Source organism: Pseudonaja textilis, chromosome 2 (genome assembly GCF_049901715.1).
Source record: "Pseudonaja textilis isolate UNSWEBS1 chromosome 2, rPseTex1.2, whole genome shotgun sequence".
Lineage (NCBI taxonomy): Eukaryota > Metazoa > Chordata > Lepidosauria > Squamata > Elapidae > Pseudonaja > Pseudonaja textilis.
Genome location: NC_141991.1, coordinates 167,228,793 through 167,249,774, shown reverse-complemented (window position 1 = coordinate 167,249,774; position 20,982 = coordinate 167,228,793). Strand labels below are relative to the sequence as shown.

General features: G+C 39.4%; 1 protein-coding gene across 1 annotated transcript in view; it reads right to left on the bottom strand.

The window, feature by feature from the left end:
• Positions 1–8,292: 8,292 nt before the first annotated feature.
• Positions 8,293–20,982, bottom strand: part of CPLX1 (complexin 1) — a 173,749-nt gene continuing 161,059 nt past the window's right edge. Inside the window, exon 4 of the mRNA XM_087926385.1 lies at positions 8,293–15,689. Coding sequence (XP_087782511.1) covers positions 15,492–15,689 — 198 coding nt within the window. The 3' untranslated portion in view covers positions 8,293–15,491. The remainder of the gene's footprint in view (positions 15,690–20,982) is intronic.

Sequence of the window (20,982 nt, the reverse complement as noted above, 5' to 3'; positions counted from 1 at the left end):
AAGGAAATGGGATTAAGGGAAAGAAAACGGGAAAGCAGAGTTGCCAACTATTTCATTTTAGGCCCGGTCCCAACATTTGATTCAAAATGGATGTGGGACCAATATTACTGTTGGATTCCAATGTATAAACTGGAAAAGAGAATCCCATGTTAGTCTTAAATGAGGCATATGAGACATGAGACTGGGAAGCAATTAAAAATGGTGGTTTATTGGCTCAGATGAGGTTGAAGTCTAGCAATTAGCCTGTAATGTCTTGCTCAGCAAAGAATGATTTTAAAATCCTGAATTTGCCTTATTCATGTGCAATGCCATTCACTTCTTTCAGGCTCAAGTGGAGAGTTTCACTTATAGATATAAGCTGAGATCTCCGTCCATTTCCAGCCCACACTTCAATGTATAATGAGTTCTTTTAGTGAAGTGGGACTTTTAATATGAAGGCACACAGTTTAAAGAAATTTTCTCCAGAAGAAAATCAGTATGATAGAAATATTCATATCCTGCCAATACACCAGGATCAGAAAAGAGACATGCTTATTGTGCCTAATTAGTATATATGTTATGTCACCAATCTGAAAATATCAATCTCACAAAACCAGACAGGAGCAACATGGGATTAAATAGCACTGCTGGTCCTTGCTTAACAATCTGTTGTTTTATGACCTTTTGAAGTTATAATAGCCATGGAATGAGTGCTTCACGGCACATAAAGGACCCCCAACCATTGTAAATGGTTGCACAGAACCAAACAGGCATCATCTGACTCCATATCACATGGCTTAAGTTTTTGATATTCTGAAGTCACAGGATTTTTGATGTTTTGTTATGGTTCCCACCATTTCTTTTGCTGCTTTCTGGAAAAAAAATGTCCATTCAAATGAATAGTTTCAGTTAACAACATGGTGTTTGCTTAACAACCAGGGCAGTTGCTTAATAATGTCTGCAAAAAGGGCTAGAAAATTACTTCTAATCAGTGAGTGCCTCAACTTAAGATCGCAATGACTTACTATCATAATTATGGTCATAAGTCAAGAACTACCTGTAATCTTTGCCACTATTAGTGAAGGCTTCCCTTTGGTGTAGTGACTGTTAAATCATGGCCCATGGGGCCAGATGAATCATGCGCTGGCCACGGACACCCCCAGTTTAGCGAAGGGGAAAAAAGTTGCATTGCATCACTTGACAACAATGTGTAGTTGTGAGTTTGTGATACCCCTAGAGAGTGTGAGGGTAGAGAGTGTGAGGGAGAGTGAGAGTGTGACTTGTAGTCTTGCCTTAGGCATGAAAGCTGGCTGGATGATTGTGGATCAATCACTCTGTCTTAGCTCAAAATTCACTTCACAGTACTGTTTGTTGCTGTGGTGAAAATAGGAAAATGAAGGAATAGTGTTTTCTGCTCCGAGTTATTTATAAAACTAAAAAAGGTAGGCTACAAAAATCTTTTTTAAAAAATGCACGAAAGTTAGTTGGAACTGAAGGAAAGTTTACTACTATGGGAACATTATTCAACTTACTTAAAACTAGTGATTGACTTGTGTGCCCATTTTTAAATCTATTTCACTGCCGGGAAAGAGCCTATACACTGCAGTTGTCATTCACAGCAAATAGCAAATTGTGCCACAAAGGAGAGGAAAAGAAAGCATTGTTCTACATTCACAGCTTTGTCTGTTCCTGAGTTGTACTAAAAACTCAGCAGTGTTTCAGTTAGAGATGGGGAAAATTCCAATTCTTGTGATTTCTCACGTGTGTGTGTGTGTGTGTGTGTGAGAGAGAGAGAGAGAGGGAGAGAGAGATTTACCTGACAATACCTATATGACAATACACTATGAATCCCATAATAGATTATTGAGACACCCCAGGCACGTATTTCACAAAAGGCAGATGGGTGTTTTTTTCCAAAGGGTTATATGGATCTGCTCCCTCTCTGAATAATATGAGGAATTTAAAGGATTTCTGTGATGCTTTTGCTTGGATTTTCAATTGGGCATTGCTAAAACGGTAAGATGTTGAAAACACCAAATCGCTTTGAAAAGCAAGAATGGGAGGATTTAAATGGGTTTGGGGAAAAAAAGAATCTTGTCTGCTATTAAATCGTCAAGTTTTATTATCTTTTGACACCTCATAAACACTGAAATCTCTTCATTCCCTGTTGTTTCTGGTCATCAGGTGCAAATGAGCTCATTTTATTTATTTCATTTGTAAAAATTTTTTGCCACCCATCTCCTTTTATTTGGGTCTATAGGAAAGGTCAATAGGTTCAGCCCACTGAGAAGATCTTCCTTATGTCCTCCAGGTGATGGTGCCAAAGTAGAAAAGGCAGGTGACAAAGCTGTGTTCCTCCTTAAGGAACAAGCTGGAGACTCTCCATGGTATGGAACAAATTGCCACAGGACAACTCAGCCTGGGAGTTAAATAATTAAACTGAATTAAATAATTCAATGTAATTAATTATTTAAAATAATTTAAAAATATTTTGATTTTTGTCATACACATTTCATTTTTCCCTCCTTTTGCATCCTTTCTTTAATGATTCCATTCCACCATTTCTTCGATAGTGATGTAAATCTTATCCCACGGTGAGTTGTCATAGCAAGCTGGCCACAGCAAGTTGGCCATGGTGAATTGTCCTAGAGCCACCTCTCTGTTTGTTCTTTCCCATTAGGGAAACAGCAGGGACCTCCTGGGACAGGTTTAATAGGGGGGGTGGCAGTACCACTTTGACTGTATCAACCGTCTCTAGGAGGTATGTGCATTATCCAATGCTAATTAATACTATGTTTCAATTATTTCTTTGACTTAGATTTATAGGGAAGATGCAACTTGGCTGTTCTTCTAAGTGCAGAAAGTGGGGATCAAGCTCAGTTTCTGAAAATGTGACATTTCATAATTTATGTGTAACCCTTCTCTATAAGCCCATAAAGGATATTCTGAAAGCCAAGAATCACCAAAGGGGTTTTTTTCTCTTGATCTTGAAAGCCTTGACAGGTTCATTATAGGAGAGGGAACACCTCAAATGGGCATGCTGTAAGATTAACACTTTAAATCTTGTTCTTCTTTAGTCTTATTCACACATCTCACTTGCCTAAGCAGGCAGTTCTAGTGAGCTAGCTTTCATTTAAACTAAAAGATAGAATGTATAGATTAACCTTTGCATGTCCATGTTCACGCAACACCTTAAAAAACAAACCAGAGATTTGCTCTCTGGCTTCTTCTGTTTGAATGAAGCCACTGTTCGTGGGAAAAAGCCAATAGTTAATTTTGAGTGTAGAATTTTGTCATTTACTCAGAAGCCCAGGTAAGTGTGACGAAATGAGCTTGGTCTTTCCATCTGTTTCTTTGCAAAGATACAGCTTCATCTGAGGAATGACATAATATTGCTAAAACACCTGAGTATCAAGTTATTTGATGATCTCATATAATTTCCAGCCCATTGCCTGGAAGAAACAACATCTGTCCTTAGAGTCAGTTCTGGAGATAACTGAATTGGCTGTGCAGGTTTTGTGTGTGTCTGAGGGAGGGGATACAGGTGACTAAGACTGTTCCTAAGCTTTTTTGATACTTGAAATGGAAATAACATCTGTACCCAGAAATGTAAAAAAAAATGTCTTTAATGATGCTCAAGATCTGGGACTTAAGGTAAGTCCTATGACACTGAGTCACATAAGGGAAGCATCTCAATGCTTGTGTCAGGGTTCTGACAGATGCCCTAATTAATTTATGAGCCTAGAGCTAAGTTTCAAAAGGAATTCAATTATTTATTAGGATCAACATGTCAGCACTTTTCCTAAGTGCGGTCAGCTCTGCCCTATGTAATTTACTGCCCACCTATGACCCTGTTTCCCCCCTCCTCCCAAGGTGTGTCATAAATCACATTCTCCAATGAAGCACTTCGTGGACATGCTTCTCCGGCTGGCTCTGGTAATCTGGGACACAATCTGGAGAAGGGTAGGCATGGAATATGCTTCTGGTCATAACAACCAAATTGCTCCATCAGATTCCCCCCCCCACTTCTTATGGCAACTCGAGAGCAAGCCAGGAATGCTTTATGAGTTGACATCTTGCTTTTTTAATCTGAATTCTGCTGGAGAGCTTAGTTTTTTCCACCCGAATTTTCCATACCAGTCAAATAAAGTCCCATCTTTATCAGCTCAAAGAAATTGAATGTTGAAGCAAACATTCCATTAACATTGTGGACCAGAGATGTTGTAGGAGATTTTGTCAACTGGTGGTTAAGAATTGCATGTTGCCTTTCTCTCGTTCATTTATACACAAACACAGGATTGTTATATAACCTCCTGTTCCTTTCATGTGCCCTCTCACTTTGCTTTTTTAAATATATTTTTGAAAACTTCCTGGTATCTGTCAAGTTGATGAATTTAAAAGCCTTCTAAAAGCTAACCTCTTCACCTTGACATGCTCAAACCAATTTTTCACTTCTACCTCCCATTTCTATCTAGACATGTAAGAAAGGGCTCTGAATATTTTATGTGCAGTGTATAATTACTAAAGGCACAAGAATCGGGATTTTTTTTTTTACCTTTTTCAGTTGGCAAGTTGTGTCAGCTAATGTTTATGCTGCAGTTTAGTTTTAGTGTTAGATTGCCTTTATAGCAGTGGTGTGATTTAACCAGTTCACACCAGTTTGGGAGAACCAGTTGTTAGCTTTCTGAGCAATTTGGTGAACTGGTTGTTGGAAGAAATCAGTGGGGCAGAGAACCGGTTGTTAAATTATTTGAATCCCACCACTGCTTCATAGTATATATTTATTGTGGGCATGCCTGTGTTTTCTCTCAATTTCTCATTTATGTAGTCTTGCATTCATTTTGTCATGATTTTGCACCAATTTTTGATTTTTTTTCTCCAGCAAGGAAAAAAAAAGAAGTACACATTTTCAGATGCATTTCCCCTGATACACCTACTTGGCAACAGTCACGTTTTTTGCAAGCAATTTCTCTTAATGTAATGTATTTTTTAATCATCTTTTCCAAGACTGCATACAGTTTGATGTGCACTGTTGCAAAACATATCAATATTTGCACACATTTTTTTTAACCTGAGAACTGCTTTGAAAAATCCAGACAAATGCTAATGACAATTTTCCTAGTTAATTTTTGGCTGGTTTCAAATGAAATTTGAATTGTAGTGTAAGGGAAATTAAGTGTAATAAAAGGCTTAGAATAATTCATTTCTTTTCCTATCATACTTCAGTAAGAGACCTCATTCTTAAGGCACAATCCTAAAAGCACACAGAAAGAGGATGGGCACCACAACTGGATTGAAGACTACAGATTATCTACTTCTTCCCTTCAATAATATGGAGGAAAGAAAGCTGGAACAACAACTTCGTTTGAAGTGGTGATGTTGCTAAATCTTCTAGAGTCATGCACTAAAATATGAGATCTGCTTTGAATCTACTGCCTAAGCAGATGTTCAGGTGATAATCGTCTTGAGCTAGGAAGCCTGGAACACAAAATCAGACTAGAACTGGAACCAGAACTGGGACCAGAAATGGTGTGCACAGTTTGAGATGATATTCAATTGCATATTGGCATGGATTCCTTTAGCAGCCCACTGGTGGGCCATGAGAAAATTTTGGAGGGCCGCAGAGAAATCTCACCCCAGAGCACCTCTCTAAAGCAATTAATCCAGGCTGCGCAGATACACAAGGCTGTGCTGCCCACATGGCCCTTAGGAACACTTCCCGCCCACTCACTCCTTACTTGGCAAACTTTCCTGCTAAATTGCTATTTTTTTCATTTTCTGACCATCCTCTGTTCTGCTGTGCCGGGAGATTTAGATTAGCTAGGAAGCAGAAAATGGTTGGATTTCTTGCTTTCTAGCTAGTCTTTAGATCTTTGGCTCTGCTTTTAAGCACAGCCAAACCTCCCTTAGGACTGAAAGTTTGCTTGCAAGCAAATTCAGTGCAGACTCACAGCAAGCAAATTTGAGAGACCGAGCTAGCCGATGGCAGATAGATAAATCACTGAATGATTTTGTGAGCAACTCAATCTGCCTGCTTTGCCTGATTTTGGGTAAAAGTTGCTCTTTTTTTATAAAAAATTCAATATTTACATACATGGTGTGTTGTGAGTTAATTTTATGAGTTTGCTTGCAAGCAAATTTTATGTGACAGACTGAGCTAGCCAATGGCAGATAGATAGAGCTCTGATTGAATCTGTGATTCTGTGAGCAACTCAATCTGCCTGCCTGCTTTGCCTGATTTTGGGTAAAAGTTGCTCTTTCTTTTATAAAAAAAATTATCAATATTTATAATATTTACATACAAGCCATGCCCAGTCAGTCACATGACCACCAAGCCACACCCACAAATTAGGCCACACCCACAGAACTGGTTAGTGATCCCTGGGATCAAAAATTATGAGTTTGGTGGTCCCTGAGGTCCAAAAGGTTGGTGACCCCTTCCTTAGAACATAGAATAACAAAGTTAGAAGAGAGCAGGAAACCCAATATCATTTCAGACCAATGATTGTCCAGTCTCTTTTTTGAAAGCCTTCACTGATGGAGCACCCACAACTTCCGAAGACAAGACCATTCCATTGGTCAATTGCTCTCACTGTTAGGAAATTTGTCCTTAGTTCTAGATAGTTTAGTTAACTGCTTATTACGAATATTGTATTGCTTTCAGTCAGACACCCATTTGACACCGATTCTTAGGTAGGCATTAAATATGGACATAACTTTCAGTGACTTTGGTTCTGGACAAGACCAATTATTCAGTTTTCAGATAAATATGAAAATACAATGCATGGATAAGAAAAAAACATCTTCAGACTTCATATCTCAAATAGGCTTATGCATTGGCCAACTAGAGTTGGCTACAACTTTGTGTCAAGTGACATTTTGTTAGTAAACCCGATTTTGCTGCCCAGCAATGCACGGAAAGGTCCACAGTCCCATTTTATGATAGGAATTTCACATGGGGAGGGGAAGAGTATGTAATCACTTTTATTATTACTGTTTGCTTGTTTGTTGTTGTTTATTGGCTGTGACTCCATTTGAAAAGAACATGGTACCATTTGAACCCACTTCATGCAGGAAAAGGTAGCAGGCAAGTTACAAACAAAATTTACATTCACAAAGTCTCTACTTGAAGTCACCTTCTGGTTGATTTGGAAGGTGCTGCATGCATTCGAGGGGGGGGGGAGAGAAGAAAAGGAGAGCTTTCCCCCCCTCTTATTAGAAAATGCCCACCTAATTACATGTTCTGCTCTGTTTATTATGCGAGTGGAGTGTGAAAACAAGCATGGTTTAAAAAGACATTGACTGAAAGATGTTGCCGACTGAGCACATAGAATCGCGGTTAACACGGAGTCAAATGTATACAGAGGTAACGGGATCAGATATAAGTAGGACATTACATTCAGATCACAACAACAGATTCCTAATGGTTGATTCTAATGTTCTAAGAGCCTGTTTGGAAGAATGCATTGAACGTCATTGGAGTGCTGTTTCTTGGTAGAAAGTTAGGGCAGATGAAAACAAAGCTAACATATTGTCCTGGAAACAGAGATGGAAATTCCCAAAGTGATGTAGCACACAATCTAAGGTTTTGCTTCCTGTTTGTTTCTTTGTTTCAAACACAGAATAGCATTGTGATTTCATATTGCAGTCTGATTTTATATGGCTTTCTCTAAGGATAGATGCAAATTCATGAAGCTCCACTGCCAAACTTAGCTGATCCCTTGGCTTCTCCCAACCCCCAAAGGGATTAATACACTGCTTTATTTATATTTCATTAAACAGGGATGTAGGGAAGACAACACAGAAATGAAGGAACTGTCCAAACTGGTGTAATCAATGAAAAGCATTTGTACCTGAGATAGAACTTATCATGATGGAATTTCAAAACCAAAATAAATGTTGAAAAATGTTATGTATTCTGGGGATAGAAAAAGATATGCAGAATCTAAGGAAAGAATCACACTTCTCTTTGGTCTTCTTAATGTGTATTCACTGGCTATGTGCTAGATGTCAACGTTTCTGGAAGTGGTCCCAAAATTTATACAAATTAAAAGCTGAGAACCCAGGGACTATGCTGAAATCTTTCTTTTCAAGGTGGAAAGTGTCCATTATAATTGTATATATTACACACAACTACTGGCACGTTGTATAATTCACACAACTACTGGCACGTTGTTGAGGGAGACAACCCCTCAAAACTGGCATTGCTTTCAGGTATAAACTACACATTCAGCAACATGATATGCCAAAGTCCAGGGCATAATTTGTCAGTTCAGATTGAATGGGATGAAAAATGAAAAACATTTTTTTAAAAAAAGCCTTGCATGCTAAAAAAAATAGCACATCAGAAGAAAGATTTTTCGTCTCTGATTTCCTTATTTTTGACATGCCAATGATGAATAGGCTAGTACAGAAAAACATTGAGACTAGATCTATTTAATGCTTGAAGTAGAACAATCCTGAAAGGATCCCACCCTATAATTTCATTATAGTTTGCCCCTAAGCTTGCTTTAATAGAGCTGATTTAAGGGAAATATATGAGCTTTCCCTCCAATCTTAGTCCCCCCACCATGCATGCTTTTATTTGTAAAAAAAGAATTGGAAAAATGTATGGCTTTAAATCCTATTAGACTCAAGATGGAATCATAATTAATATTCCTTTTATTTTTAGCAGGGAGAAGCTCCAAACTGAACTCAAACAGATTCAAAAACTAGTATACAGAATATGAATTTTAGCTGGCTATCACAGGTTTGATTTTTAACCTATAATGAAATAATATATTTATTTTTAATGAAGGATGAAACAGGAAAAAACGGTTGCATTTCACACCATGTAAACCATCTGGCAAGGACTGGCTAATTTCAAATACAGAGATGAGCATAGCTGGAGAAGACCTGGGCTCATGATCAGTGCACCAATATAACAAAGGATGGTGACTTTTTCTGGCCCAAAGCCCTGTTCCCAGCTACCTAAAATCACATGAACTAGTAAAATCTCATACTGTTTGGATAATCATGTGAGATTTTGGTGATGGCTCATTGGAACTCATCATCTTTGAAGGCAGATTTGCCCATCGCACTGATTGCTGCTATGTTTAAATTGTTCTTTTAAATATTTTGTATTTAATTTAGAAAACGCAAGAGTTGTATGGATAGTGCTGAATGGCCAGGCACTGAAGAATAGCAATCAGAGGTTCATTTGCTATGAACTTTAGGCTTGTCAAGCATTTAAAATTCTAAGCATGGAGGAGAAGCAGGAATACCTGTTCCAAATCAGCCCTACTTCCTCTGCTTCCAATCTCATCTTAATAAGCTCTGAATTAAATCTTGCTGAATGTGATCTGCACAGCCAAGAACCCTGATTGGGCATATCTGTGGATCTCAGAGTGCATTTGATTGTGGTCATAGGTATATGGCTTGAGTTTCCCTTTAGATCATCCTCATCAACATGGCAAAGTTGGATGTGTGTGTGTGAACGGGAAAGGGATAGGGTTAGATTAGACATCAATGTCTGCCCAGGCTTTCTGAATGCCTGATAACTAAATAATAATAATAATAATAAGGGCACATGCTACTCATAAATTTAAATGGAATTAAAGATAATTCCTTGAGAACTATAGTTCTGGGTAAGAACAGGACACCAGGAAGCTAATCAGAAACTCTTTTTTCCATCTTTGCAAAATTTCATTTTTTAAGATTCACGTGGGGAGCTCAAATCAATTAAAAAAGATGCTTTCTTGCATTCATACTAAAGGTAGAATTTCAGCAGCCTGAGCCTTCAACTAAATCTGAGAAGAAAGAAGAAGGAAATAAAGTTAGGTAATTGCTTTATGCCAGCCTGGAAAAATAGGAAAAAGATGCTGGATTTTGCTGAACTTGCTGGCTGAACTGAGAAGCATGAAGCAACGCATCTGTCGCTTTAAAGCCCCCCCACCCGCCATCTGAGTATATTGAGAATCTATTGATATTAAGAGATGCCTGCATGATTTTGGGAAGATCACCATATCGTCATGAAGGCATCTATTGGGCCTTTCCATCTGATGGAATGAGGTTGCTGGGCCCAAAGAGTTGGATTGTTTCAAAGGACCTTTTGAAGAAGTACTCTGTAGGAATAAAAATTATATGGGTCCCAATTGCTTTGAAAAGCTGGTAAGGGATGTATCGTTCTTGACCTTAGGATTCATAGTCCTAGAATGTTATTCTCTATCATGGTAGCTGCATTGTGTGTACTTGCATTCCTGTCGATAACACTGCACTTTTTTAAAAAAAAATGTGGTTTTTTTTGTAATGGTTTCTATAAACTACCTTTTAAAACTTGTAATGGAAAATGTTATACGTCGGGTTTTTTCAAACTGTGTTCTGGAGTTCTATGAGAATGTAACAGTTTCTAAGACTAAAGGCAAAATAAAATAAAAACACTGAATGCAACCAATTTTCCATCACCAGAGCTTTGTTTCCTGATCAGGATTTCTAGTTTTTTTTTTTCTAAATAACTAACAGTTTTTTGTTTAAGCAACACAGCTCAAAAAAGTTAGAAAACCTCTTTAGTGAGTGACTGAGGAAATATCTAAATGGAAAATGTATTTCCCCAACCGAGTCACTGGCACATGAGGAAAATACTGTTTTTGTTAGAAATGGAAATCAAATAATTAACAAGAAATCAAAAATGAACCATGTGCACAAAGTCAGACTTTGAACAGAACACAAACAAGTTTTAAAACTCCCATTTTTCTTTGCCTAACTTGGTACAATCCCAATGTAGTGATAGAACTACAACTAAGTGGGACTACAACAACTAATTCTTAGTTCAGAATTCCATGAGCTGTAATGTCAACACATATGAAGGATTTGGAAAAACTGGGGTCAAGGGAATTCTGCTCAAATGATTCCTGTCTTGGAAACTGACTTTGCTTTTCACAATAGGGGTTGCCAAGATTGCACATTAAAAGAAAACAGCACAATGATCTCTTTCCCTTCCCCACGTGGGAATGCTGTGTTCGCCCTTGTAATCTCAATAATGAACATTTTTATAATTTAAAACAAAACAGTTTCAATATGGCTTCACAGCTCACCACTTAAGCATATTATTTCCTGACAAAACTTGTTGGGACTATTCCCCAGTTTAAGCTTTATTACAGAGATCAGGAAGACTAAAAAGATGTTTTGAGCATTCGTGCTTTCTTTAAAACCCATTAATAAGCTGTATTGTTCACTAAGTTTATTGCCATACGTAGCCCATTATGCAATGTAGCAATAGCACTTAGACTTATATAGTGCTTCACAGTGTTTTACAGCCCTCTCTAAGTGGTTTATAGGGACAGCATATTGCCCCCAACAATCTGGGTCCTCATAATGTTACTTTGGCTAACAGGGGGCAGGAAATTATTTGAATGCTCTCCCAGACAAAATATTTCACTTTGGGACACCAAGAAATTCCCAGACATGTTGACTTTTGTTTTCTTTTTGGTTAAAAAGAAACATATATGAAAAGAGTTTTTTTTTAAAAAAAATGTAAAATTCCTTTCTTCTACATTATAATCATTTCCCACATCTGCCTTCCCTAAATAGGCTATAATGTCGTACAAAAAGTGACACCATCACATGATGCTGCAGATCATGGGCCCTGCTCTGATTCCCATTCTAAAGTGAACTTAACTGTCTTTTTCCACTGGGTGTAGGCTAGGTATAGGGACACAGCAAGAAAACCTTGAGGAAACTATTCAGAGATGATTACAACCACCACTGCAAAAACAGGGAAAGGATTAGGCTGAGTCCTCCCCGATTCCTGGAATATAAGAGGGAGGAAAGGAAAAACCATAGTCAGGATTGTAAAACACCGTTATGATAACTAAGTGGTTCTTGGGCTCAGCCTCTTTAAGACGTATGGACTTCAATTCCCAGAATTCTCCAGCCATCATGCTGCTGGTGAATATTAGGATTTGAAGTCCACACATCTTAAAGCTGTGGACCTTGAGAAACATTCCAAGAGTCTATTTCAGTTGATAATGTCCTACTCAAACTCCAGCTTCGTTTGATCAGGTCAACTTCAAAGGGCTGATATTGGTAGTTCCAGTTCTGATTGTGGGAAGGATTGCTGACAGTTTGACTTGATGCCAGGACACTAGAGAACAGAAGCAATGTACAGCAATCTTCTGCAGTTTTGCCAAATCTGGGCTACAAACATCTAGATGATCATGAGATAGCACCAAACAGTATAGACAGATGTTCTTAATTGAAAGGTCAGGAACTGAATTTGGGATTGTAAAAAAATAAAAAATAAAAAATACATATAATATTGCTGAGCTACTAAACTATAGCCATTCCCTGATTTCGAACCGGGCTTTAGTCTGCTTAGTTTCAGTAAGTGGCTATCAGACATAAAACAAGGTTTTTTATTATTATGGGCAAACTAAGTACGTAGCAGATAACTGACAAAAGCCAATGCAAATTGGACTCTCTGAATCAGTATGAACCATTGTTGTCATTTAGTCCCTTTGCTTCTCTTTGGATGGAAGTTTATGTGTTGTCCCTGTACAATAATAGTATGTATTTATCTTGTATGTTTGCTTCTCTGTGATTAGTGACATGGAATATTGGCCTACAAATTGATCCCAGGCTTTAAATTGTGAATTTTTTAAAGGATTAGTTCAAACTTTAGTGAAGAAGCTTTTAAAACCTCTAAGGACCTATGCCTCTCATAACTCACTTTAATAGCTAACACCCTGATTGACTGTTGTAAAAAAAAAAGAGAGAGAGAAATTTAACAGGATAACTCTATCTGCCTGTTAACTTGCACAGAGGTACCAGATGTCCAACAAAAGAACAATATGAATTCCTTTTTGTCTATGTTCAATGTCCTCCATCCAACAGGGATAGTCTTAAAATCAAATATTGTCAGACTTTTTGAATATCTAACAGGCTTTCTCTGCAGCTTTATTGTTGCTTTATTTGACTTTTCTTGATCTCATGGACCATAGCATGCCAGGCCCTCTGTCCTCCAGTGTCTCCCGAATTTGCCCAAATTCATATTCACTGCGTCAATGACCCTATCTAACCATCTCATTCTCTGCTGTTACCTTATCTTTCTCAACATCTGGGTCCTTTCCAATGAGTCCTCCCTTCTCATTAGATGGCCAAAGTATTTGAGCATCACTACCTGTTCTTCCAAGAACAGTTTCTCTAATAAATGCTAACAAGTCAACAAGCACAGTTTTATGACCTTGGTTAATTAAATGCCTCCTGGGCTACTGCTGCTGCCTGGAATTGACAAGACTTTAATCAGTTATTGCTGAATATTTTTTGTCTCCTAATGGGCTGTAGCCCATTTCTGGTTGGATTGGAAGAAAGAGTATTTCTGATGCTGGGAAAGATGATTTTATATACACATAAGGGAAAGTCCTTTTTATTTTGCAGTGATTTTTGTTGATGTCAAGAAAATAAATTTTAATCTGTCCTCCTTTCCTCCCATTTGTCCTCCTTTTGACTTGTTAGCATTCACCTTCCATCTGTTCAGATATCTGTTAACCCTAGCTTTGTGGTGTTTTTGTATTTGATATCAATATATATATATTGGAACCTGCAGAAACTCAGACACACCACCTGTCTGTGACATCTTAAACCAGACGAATTCATTTCCCCTGGGAATATGTAACTGTCCTTTTAGGTGGCCACAACTCCTGTTTTCATCAAAATGACAAAAGGGGCCTCCCACTAGATGTGTGTCTGATGTCACAACCCAGGACCAGGTACAGGGCTTGAAGTGGGGTCAGCCCAATGCTACTTCCCTCACACTGACTGGTTGGATCCCTTACTGGGGACGTTCCTCACTTTCAGAGTTGGACCTGGCTCTTCATGCCCCCATCTCCTAGGGTTATGCTAGAAGGGGTAAACAAGCTGTAGGATGTGAAAACAGCATTTAGATTTGAAATGCATTGATTTCTATTAAGTCTTTGTCACACTATTCTCACACTAATAGTGGGCGGCCAAAATGACTTTGAGCGCTTTGATCCTTATTGAAAAAGCACAGGTGGGCCTCTCTAACCCATGTGCACTTGGAGTAAAATGTATTTCTGACTACTCTCTTCCACAAAATGTGTATACTTTACTACTAGTGTATAAGCTACTAATTTCTCTCATATAGAAGATAAAGAGAGAGCTGAATAGTCAGCCATGTTGTGTTTAAAAAGATGATTTGATGGAGATGAATATTTCTCTTGGAGTTGTATTTTGGAGAATATTCATTTTTTCTTGTTGAAGTTACAACCACCCCCTTGCCAGATGCTCTGTTGTTTTGCCTTCTCTCTCCCCTTCCCATCTGGTTCCAGCTTCTCCTTCTACTTCAAGCTTTTTGAGCTTAACCTCATAAAGTGATTAGAAAAGATAAATCAACTGGGACAATGATCAATAGTTTTGGACCCCAGTGACAAGAGGAGGAGGGTGCGGGGATTAAATGGAGACTGGGAAATATGCATCACTGAGAAATCACATGAATGATCCCAGACAGTCAGGAATCAAAACATAATATGTGGATTGTGTGTAAGAGGAAGTGACAGAGTAAAACAAACCAAAATAAAAAGGATATGTTTCTTATGTCTTAAGGTATGTGATGAGGGCTAAACAAAATCACGAGGTGGCAGGAGAATAAGAAAAGAAAAGGAAGGGAAAGGAAAGGAACATACACAGACAAACTTTTTGATAGGCATCATACCAATGACAGCTAGTCCTCATTAGCAATTGCAATTGGGACGGGCAATTCTGTGGTTAAGCAAAGCAATCATTAAGTGAACTCGCAACTGTGCTTACAATCTCCCTTCAGCTTTCTTTTGCTTTACAAACTTGCAAAGATCATAAATGCAAGGATTGATTGCAAAGCTACTTTTTTGCCGTCTTTATAATTGTCAACGGTCACTAAACGAGGACTACTTGCACTGAAACAGGGATATTTTTTTTTTCAGAGACTGTCAAGACTAAAAAACGGCTACCTTCACTCTGCACTCTCTCTCTCTTCTCTCTCTCCTCTTTCCTCTCTCCTCTCCCTCTCTCTCTCTCTCTTTCTCTCTCCTACGCTGTGATGGGGGACAGCCTAATTCCTTGTTAGACTTTTCCTGGGCAGGGAGAAGCTACTTGTAGCTCGCTTTGGCTGAAGCGTTCTTCTTTCCGGAAGAGGCAAACCAAAGATGGCCCTCTCCCTTTCTCTGTATAAGGAAACACCTGTCCTTTTGTTTAAAAACACATGTAAAACTATGGCTTTAGAATAATAATAAGAGGAATAAACAGTTGTGTAGACTGCAGCTCATTAATCTTTTCCATCCCTTTGGAGGCATCGTCTAGAAGTGAGGGTGTACAAAATCAGGAATGAAAGGGAGGGAGGGGCTCAAGGGAATGGCTGGGATTGGAGCAGAGCATGGGAAGGGGAGGGGCGTGAGAGGTGGTGGTTAAGTCTAAATTCCCCATTGGTCAATGAGAAATCCATTGCTTTACTGTCCATGGACAGGCTGGCAGTCTGTCGCAGTTTACTTCTTAAACATATCCTGGAGTGGACCTGGCAGGTATTTAATAACGGTATCTAGGATGCTTTCCTCTTCCTCCTCGTCCTCGTCCCCACAGCCCGGCGGGATGGCTTTCTTGGGACGCGTCAGGCTGCCTTCTGCATTTGCTTCCAGGGCAGCTTGGGCCTCTGCTTCTCTTTCCTCCTTCTTCTTAATGCCGTACTGCAGAAAGGGGAGAGAAAGAACAGAGGCTTTAAGCAATGGATGGGAAACCAATCCAGGAGAGAGCTAACCTAGAAATAAGGAGACATTTCCTGACAGGACAATTCATCAGGGGGACAGCTTGCTTTTCAGAAGCCACAGGCGCTCCGTCGCTGGAGATTTCTAAGGAGAGATTCGACAGTCGTTGGTCTGAAAGGGTACGGGGGGTTGGACTAGAAGACCTCCAAGATCCTTCCCAACTTTGTTATTCTGTTATAATCAGAAAGGATACCAGCCCAATGTCAAGATTTGCTTCAGGGCAGATGACATCATGCCAGAACCCATTCTGGCCAATGGTGCACTCCAGTGGTGGGATTCAAAAAGTTTTACTACTGGTTCTGTGGGCGTGGCTTGGTGGGCATGGCAAGGGAAGGATACTGTAAAATCTCCATTCCCTCCTCACTCCTGGGGGAAGGTTACTGCAAAATCCCCTTCCCTCCCACCCCACTGACCTGCTTTCCAGCTCCGTTCTCCTGTGCAGGGCAACAAAAGAAGACCCAACCAATCAGCTGGGACTCGGGAGGCAGAGAATAGATGGGGGTGGGGCCAGTCATAGGGGGTATTTGCCGATTCTCTGAACTACTCAAAATTTCCACTACCGGTTCTCCAGAAGTGGTCAGAACCTGCTGAATACCACCTCTGGTTCACTCAGCCTTTAAATCAAACAATACTTTTAAATGTCAGGCCAGGTGGTGAATGACAGAGCTCAGGAACAAAGGGCTCATTTCTCCTCAAGCAAAGAAACTTGCAAATCAACTAATCCTTTAGATCAGGGGTGTCAAACTCATGGTGTCACTGCAGCGTCACGTGACGTATCAGGACTTTTCCCCCCTTTGCTAAACCAGGTGGGGTAGGGGTGAAATTCAACTGCCTCGGCCCACCTTGGGAGAGGCGGTAGGGATGATTTGAATCGGTAAAAATAATCACCCCCGGTTGCTATTACCATTTTTTCCAAGCCACGCCCATAGAGCCGGTAAGGAAAAAAAAATAGAATTTCACCCCTGGGGTGGGGTCAGCATGTGACACATCCGGGCCGTGGGCTGCGAGTTTGACAGCCCCGATTTAGACTCTCCTGCTCTGCCACGTAAAAAAATTAGAAACCAAGAATTCATCTTTACATTCATGGCACAGGTAGTCCTTCACTGACAACCCACAACTGAGCCCGACTTTTGTTGTTGTTAAGCAAGACGGTTCTTAAGTGAGTTTTGCCCCAATTTACAACTTCTCTCACCACGGTTGTTAAATATATCACTACAGTTATTCTGTTAGGGACACGGTTATTAAGTGAATCTGCCTTCCCCATTGATTTTGCTTGTCCAAAGGTCGCAAAATGGAATTGTATGATCTTGAGACACAGCAATGGTTATAAATATGAGCCAAGTTGCCAAGCATCTGAATTTTGATCACATGGTCATGGGGATGCTGCAAAGGTCATAACTGTGAAAAATGGTCATAAATTACTTTTTTCAGGGCTGTTGTAATTTTGAACAGTCACTAAACGAACTGTTGTAAAATGAGGACTACCTGTACCATTCCATATCCCTTTATAGAGCTCTTTGAGTGTTTTATAATGTTAGCACAATCTGGGTCCTCATTTTTGCTGACCTTGGAAGGATGGAAGACTGAGTCAACCTTGAGCCTCATCAGGATTGAACTCCTGGCAGTGGGCAGAGTTAGTCTGCTGTACTGCTTTCTAACCTCTGCGCCACTGGGGCAGTGAGTATGGGATGGATGAATTGTTCCAGAAACCAGTCCAGACTTTTCCCAATTTGGGAAAGGCTCTAAATGGCACCTATGCATGAGATCTTTTCCCACCAAGATGTGGGAATGTGGGTGCCAGGAGCACTTACAAGATATGTGTGATGATCTGAGGCATGGCATAAAGGCAACACAGTCAGATAAGCACTTAGAGTCCCTTTATTATCTCCAACTTTGCCCCCAATGTCCAAGTTACCTTCAGCTGAAGAAAAACTCTCCCAGGAACAGCCTTTGACTGTAGAAAATTCAGTCCAAAACAAGATACACACAAACTGTAACTTAAAATCCAAACAAATCAAACTGAAGTAATTAGTTTGGCAGGGCAGGAGCAGGAATTTCAGACTTGAAAGCACGGCAGAACTCACTCAGTTGGGAAGATGCCAGGAACACAGATAAACCACAATGATACAAGATAAAGTCATGTTTGCTCTCAACAGCCTGCTGCATGCAACTTGCCTTTTTTTATATACACTGTGTTCCCACCTGCAGCTTATGAAGGGAATCAGGGCTCTTTCCTCCCCTGTAAGCCATGCGACCCACGTTGCTCTCTTCTCTGTTCCTCCCTGCGTGCCCTAGAATGAAGAGCGGGTGGGCCTGGGTCTTCCTCTGAATTCCCTCTCCCTTGTTCTACCTCTTCCCTGCTCTGCCCAGCCGGACTTTGCCCGTCCCCAGTTTCTTCCACAACCAATGGAGCCACACTCCCACTCCCTGTCAGTTGTTACGCTTCCTCCTCCGAATCAGATTCCGATGGGGGCATGACAATATGATTCCTTCACCTCCATGACAACCAAAACCATGTTGTGAACTTGAGCTGCAAATGCAACTCAATGATCATCTTGTTCCAGACAGGGTTGCATTCCAATCTATGGAACTCTATTATGAAAATGGCATGGCGATAGTTGCTAAATAAAAAAATGCTTGCACCTCATTTTAGAAATCCCAGAATAAAGAGTTTTGGCTTAAAAAAAACCAATACAAAACAAAAATCTATCAAATCCCCTGCCTTCAGCTTTGATTCTTACGTACAGACTCTCAGTCTTGAAAATATCCTGCGGCGATGAGATGTCATTTCAATTATGCAGCATTAAGGATGCACTTCACAAGCAAAATGACTTAGAGAGGTCAGATCATCTTCTATGAAATTGCTCGTCTGTTGGATCCAAAAGTAATTGCTTTGCCTGAATGGTCCCTACACCTTTTCTTGTTGGCTTTGCATTCTAATTAAACCACTGTACAGAAATCATGATGAAACCCAATATACACATGCAAAAGAATAATTGGTTAGGGGCACATTCTTTAGGCTAGCAAAGCATGTGATTGAGAATAAGTGAAAAACCTAAAAAGAAATTACATGGGATTTCAAACAGATTTAAAGGATTATTTCAGGATAATATTTTTCAGCAGTCCTCCTGGTTTGAATATGTAAACTGCAGATGTTCCTTTGATGGTTTCTTTTTTTTAAAGAAAAGAAAGCTATTAAATTAAGTCGAAGTGATTATCAGTGCTACCGATAATACATCGATATAAGTTAGCAGATAAACAAACTATACCTTTCAAGGGAAGAATATATACCCAGCAAGGCCCCAAGAAACTCCTTGATACTTTTCATAGCAATTAATTCATGCAGCCACTTGATTAAAGGCCAGTCGTTTCAAAGTTCAGCAATCAGCATAATGATTGCAATAACTAACTTCTTCCCCTGAAATTAGTCAGATTTTATTCTAATACTATCATGGGATCATGATCTGTTCATTGGTGGGATTCAACATTTTTTTTACTACAGATTCTGTGGGCATGGCTTGGAGGGTGTGGCATGGCTTGGTGGGTGTGGCATGGCTTGGTGGGCATGGCAGGGAAAGGATATTGTTAAATCTCCATTTCCTCCCTACTAGTGGGGGAAAGTTATTGCAAAATCCCATTCCCTTCCCACCCCACTAACCTGCCTTCCAGCTCCATTCTCCTGTGCAGGGCATCAAAAGAAGACCCAGCCAATCAGCTGGGACTCAGGAGGCAGAGAATAGATGGGGGTAGGGCCAGTCAGAGATGGTATTTGCCAGTTCTCCAAACTCAAAATTTCTGCTACCAGTTCTCCAGAACCTGCTGAATACCTCTCTGTGCAGATCTTGGATGAAAAGAAGGAATCTTAATAGATGCTTCCGTTGCTTCCTATGAGAATTTTAATTTCCCCTGCTTTATAAAAACAACCCAAAGTTCTCTAGATGGTTTAGGTTACAGTTTCCTCAAATTCTCCTCATTAATAATGCTAGTTGGGCTTGATTGAAGCTGAAGTCCAAACCCCATGGAGGACATCATGTGGCCAACTTCACATATAATATTACTCAATCAAAAGAACAATATACAAGTACCTTAACCATGTTCCAATATATGCTGGGTTACTTTCTCTAAAACTCAACCAACCTTCTTCATCCGTCAAATGATAGAGTTATTACATTGACCAGCCTAAACTACAGGACATCTTGCATTTCATCATTTGAATGTGGAAACTTTCCTTCCATTGAAATAGTAGGTATGTGAGGCAAGAGGATCCAGTTTTGGAATGCAGTCACAATGGGCAAAGAGTCAAAAATCAACCTGAAGCCCAAATATTTCCACCATGGTCTTAATGTGACCTAATTCATACCTTTCTTACCCTAAATGTTAGATAGATATATAGAAGATAGATAGATAGATAGATAGATAGATAGATAGATAGATAGATAGATAGATAGATAGATATAGATAGAGTTGATAGAGATGATAGCAGATAGATAGATAGATAGATAGATAGATAGATAGATAGATAGATAGATAGATAGATAGATACATAGAAGATAGATAAAAGATAGATAATAGTAGATAGATATGATAGATAGATACAGTATATGATAGATAGAAAGAAGATAGCAGATAAATAGATGATAGATAGATAGATAGATGATAGATAGATAGATAGATAGATAGATAGATAGATAGATAGATAGATAGATAGATAGATAGATACTGTAGCTAGATAGATGATAGATAGATATATTGCATTTAGCATGGCCCCAAGAAACACTTCAGAGTTGAAACTGCTTTACAAAAGTTAATTGTAATTAAAAAACAAAAACGAATGTCATAAAAAATACTGTAACTACACCAATGCTGAAGGCTTACATTGCATTTCCAGCAGGTTTTTAGCATTGAATGGCCCCCACCCTACCAACAATAGAGTTAATAGAGAGGAACATAATTCCATGGACAGAATAGAGATGTTCTGTGTAGGTTTTGAACCCTGAAACCTTTATTCAACTTAGAAATAGTTCACTGCTCCTTCCCCAGGGCAAATTTATGGAGGGAAATACTCCCCATTTTGTCAGAAGAAAATGAGCCCATTCATTGTAAGACAATAACTTTCAACAGACTCAGTATACAATATTGGCAGCTCCTCAAACAGGATCAGGCATATTTTGATTCCATAATTCTTCCCTCTATCTGATAGTTTGACAGGTGCATC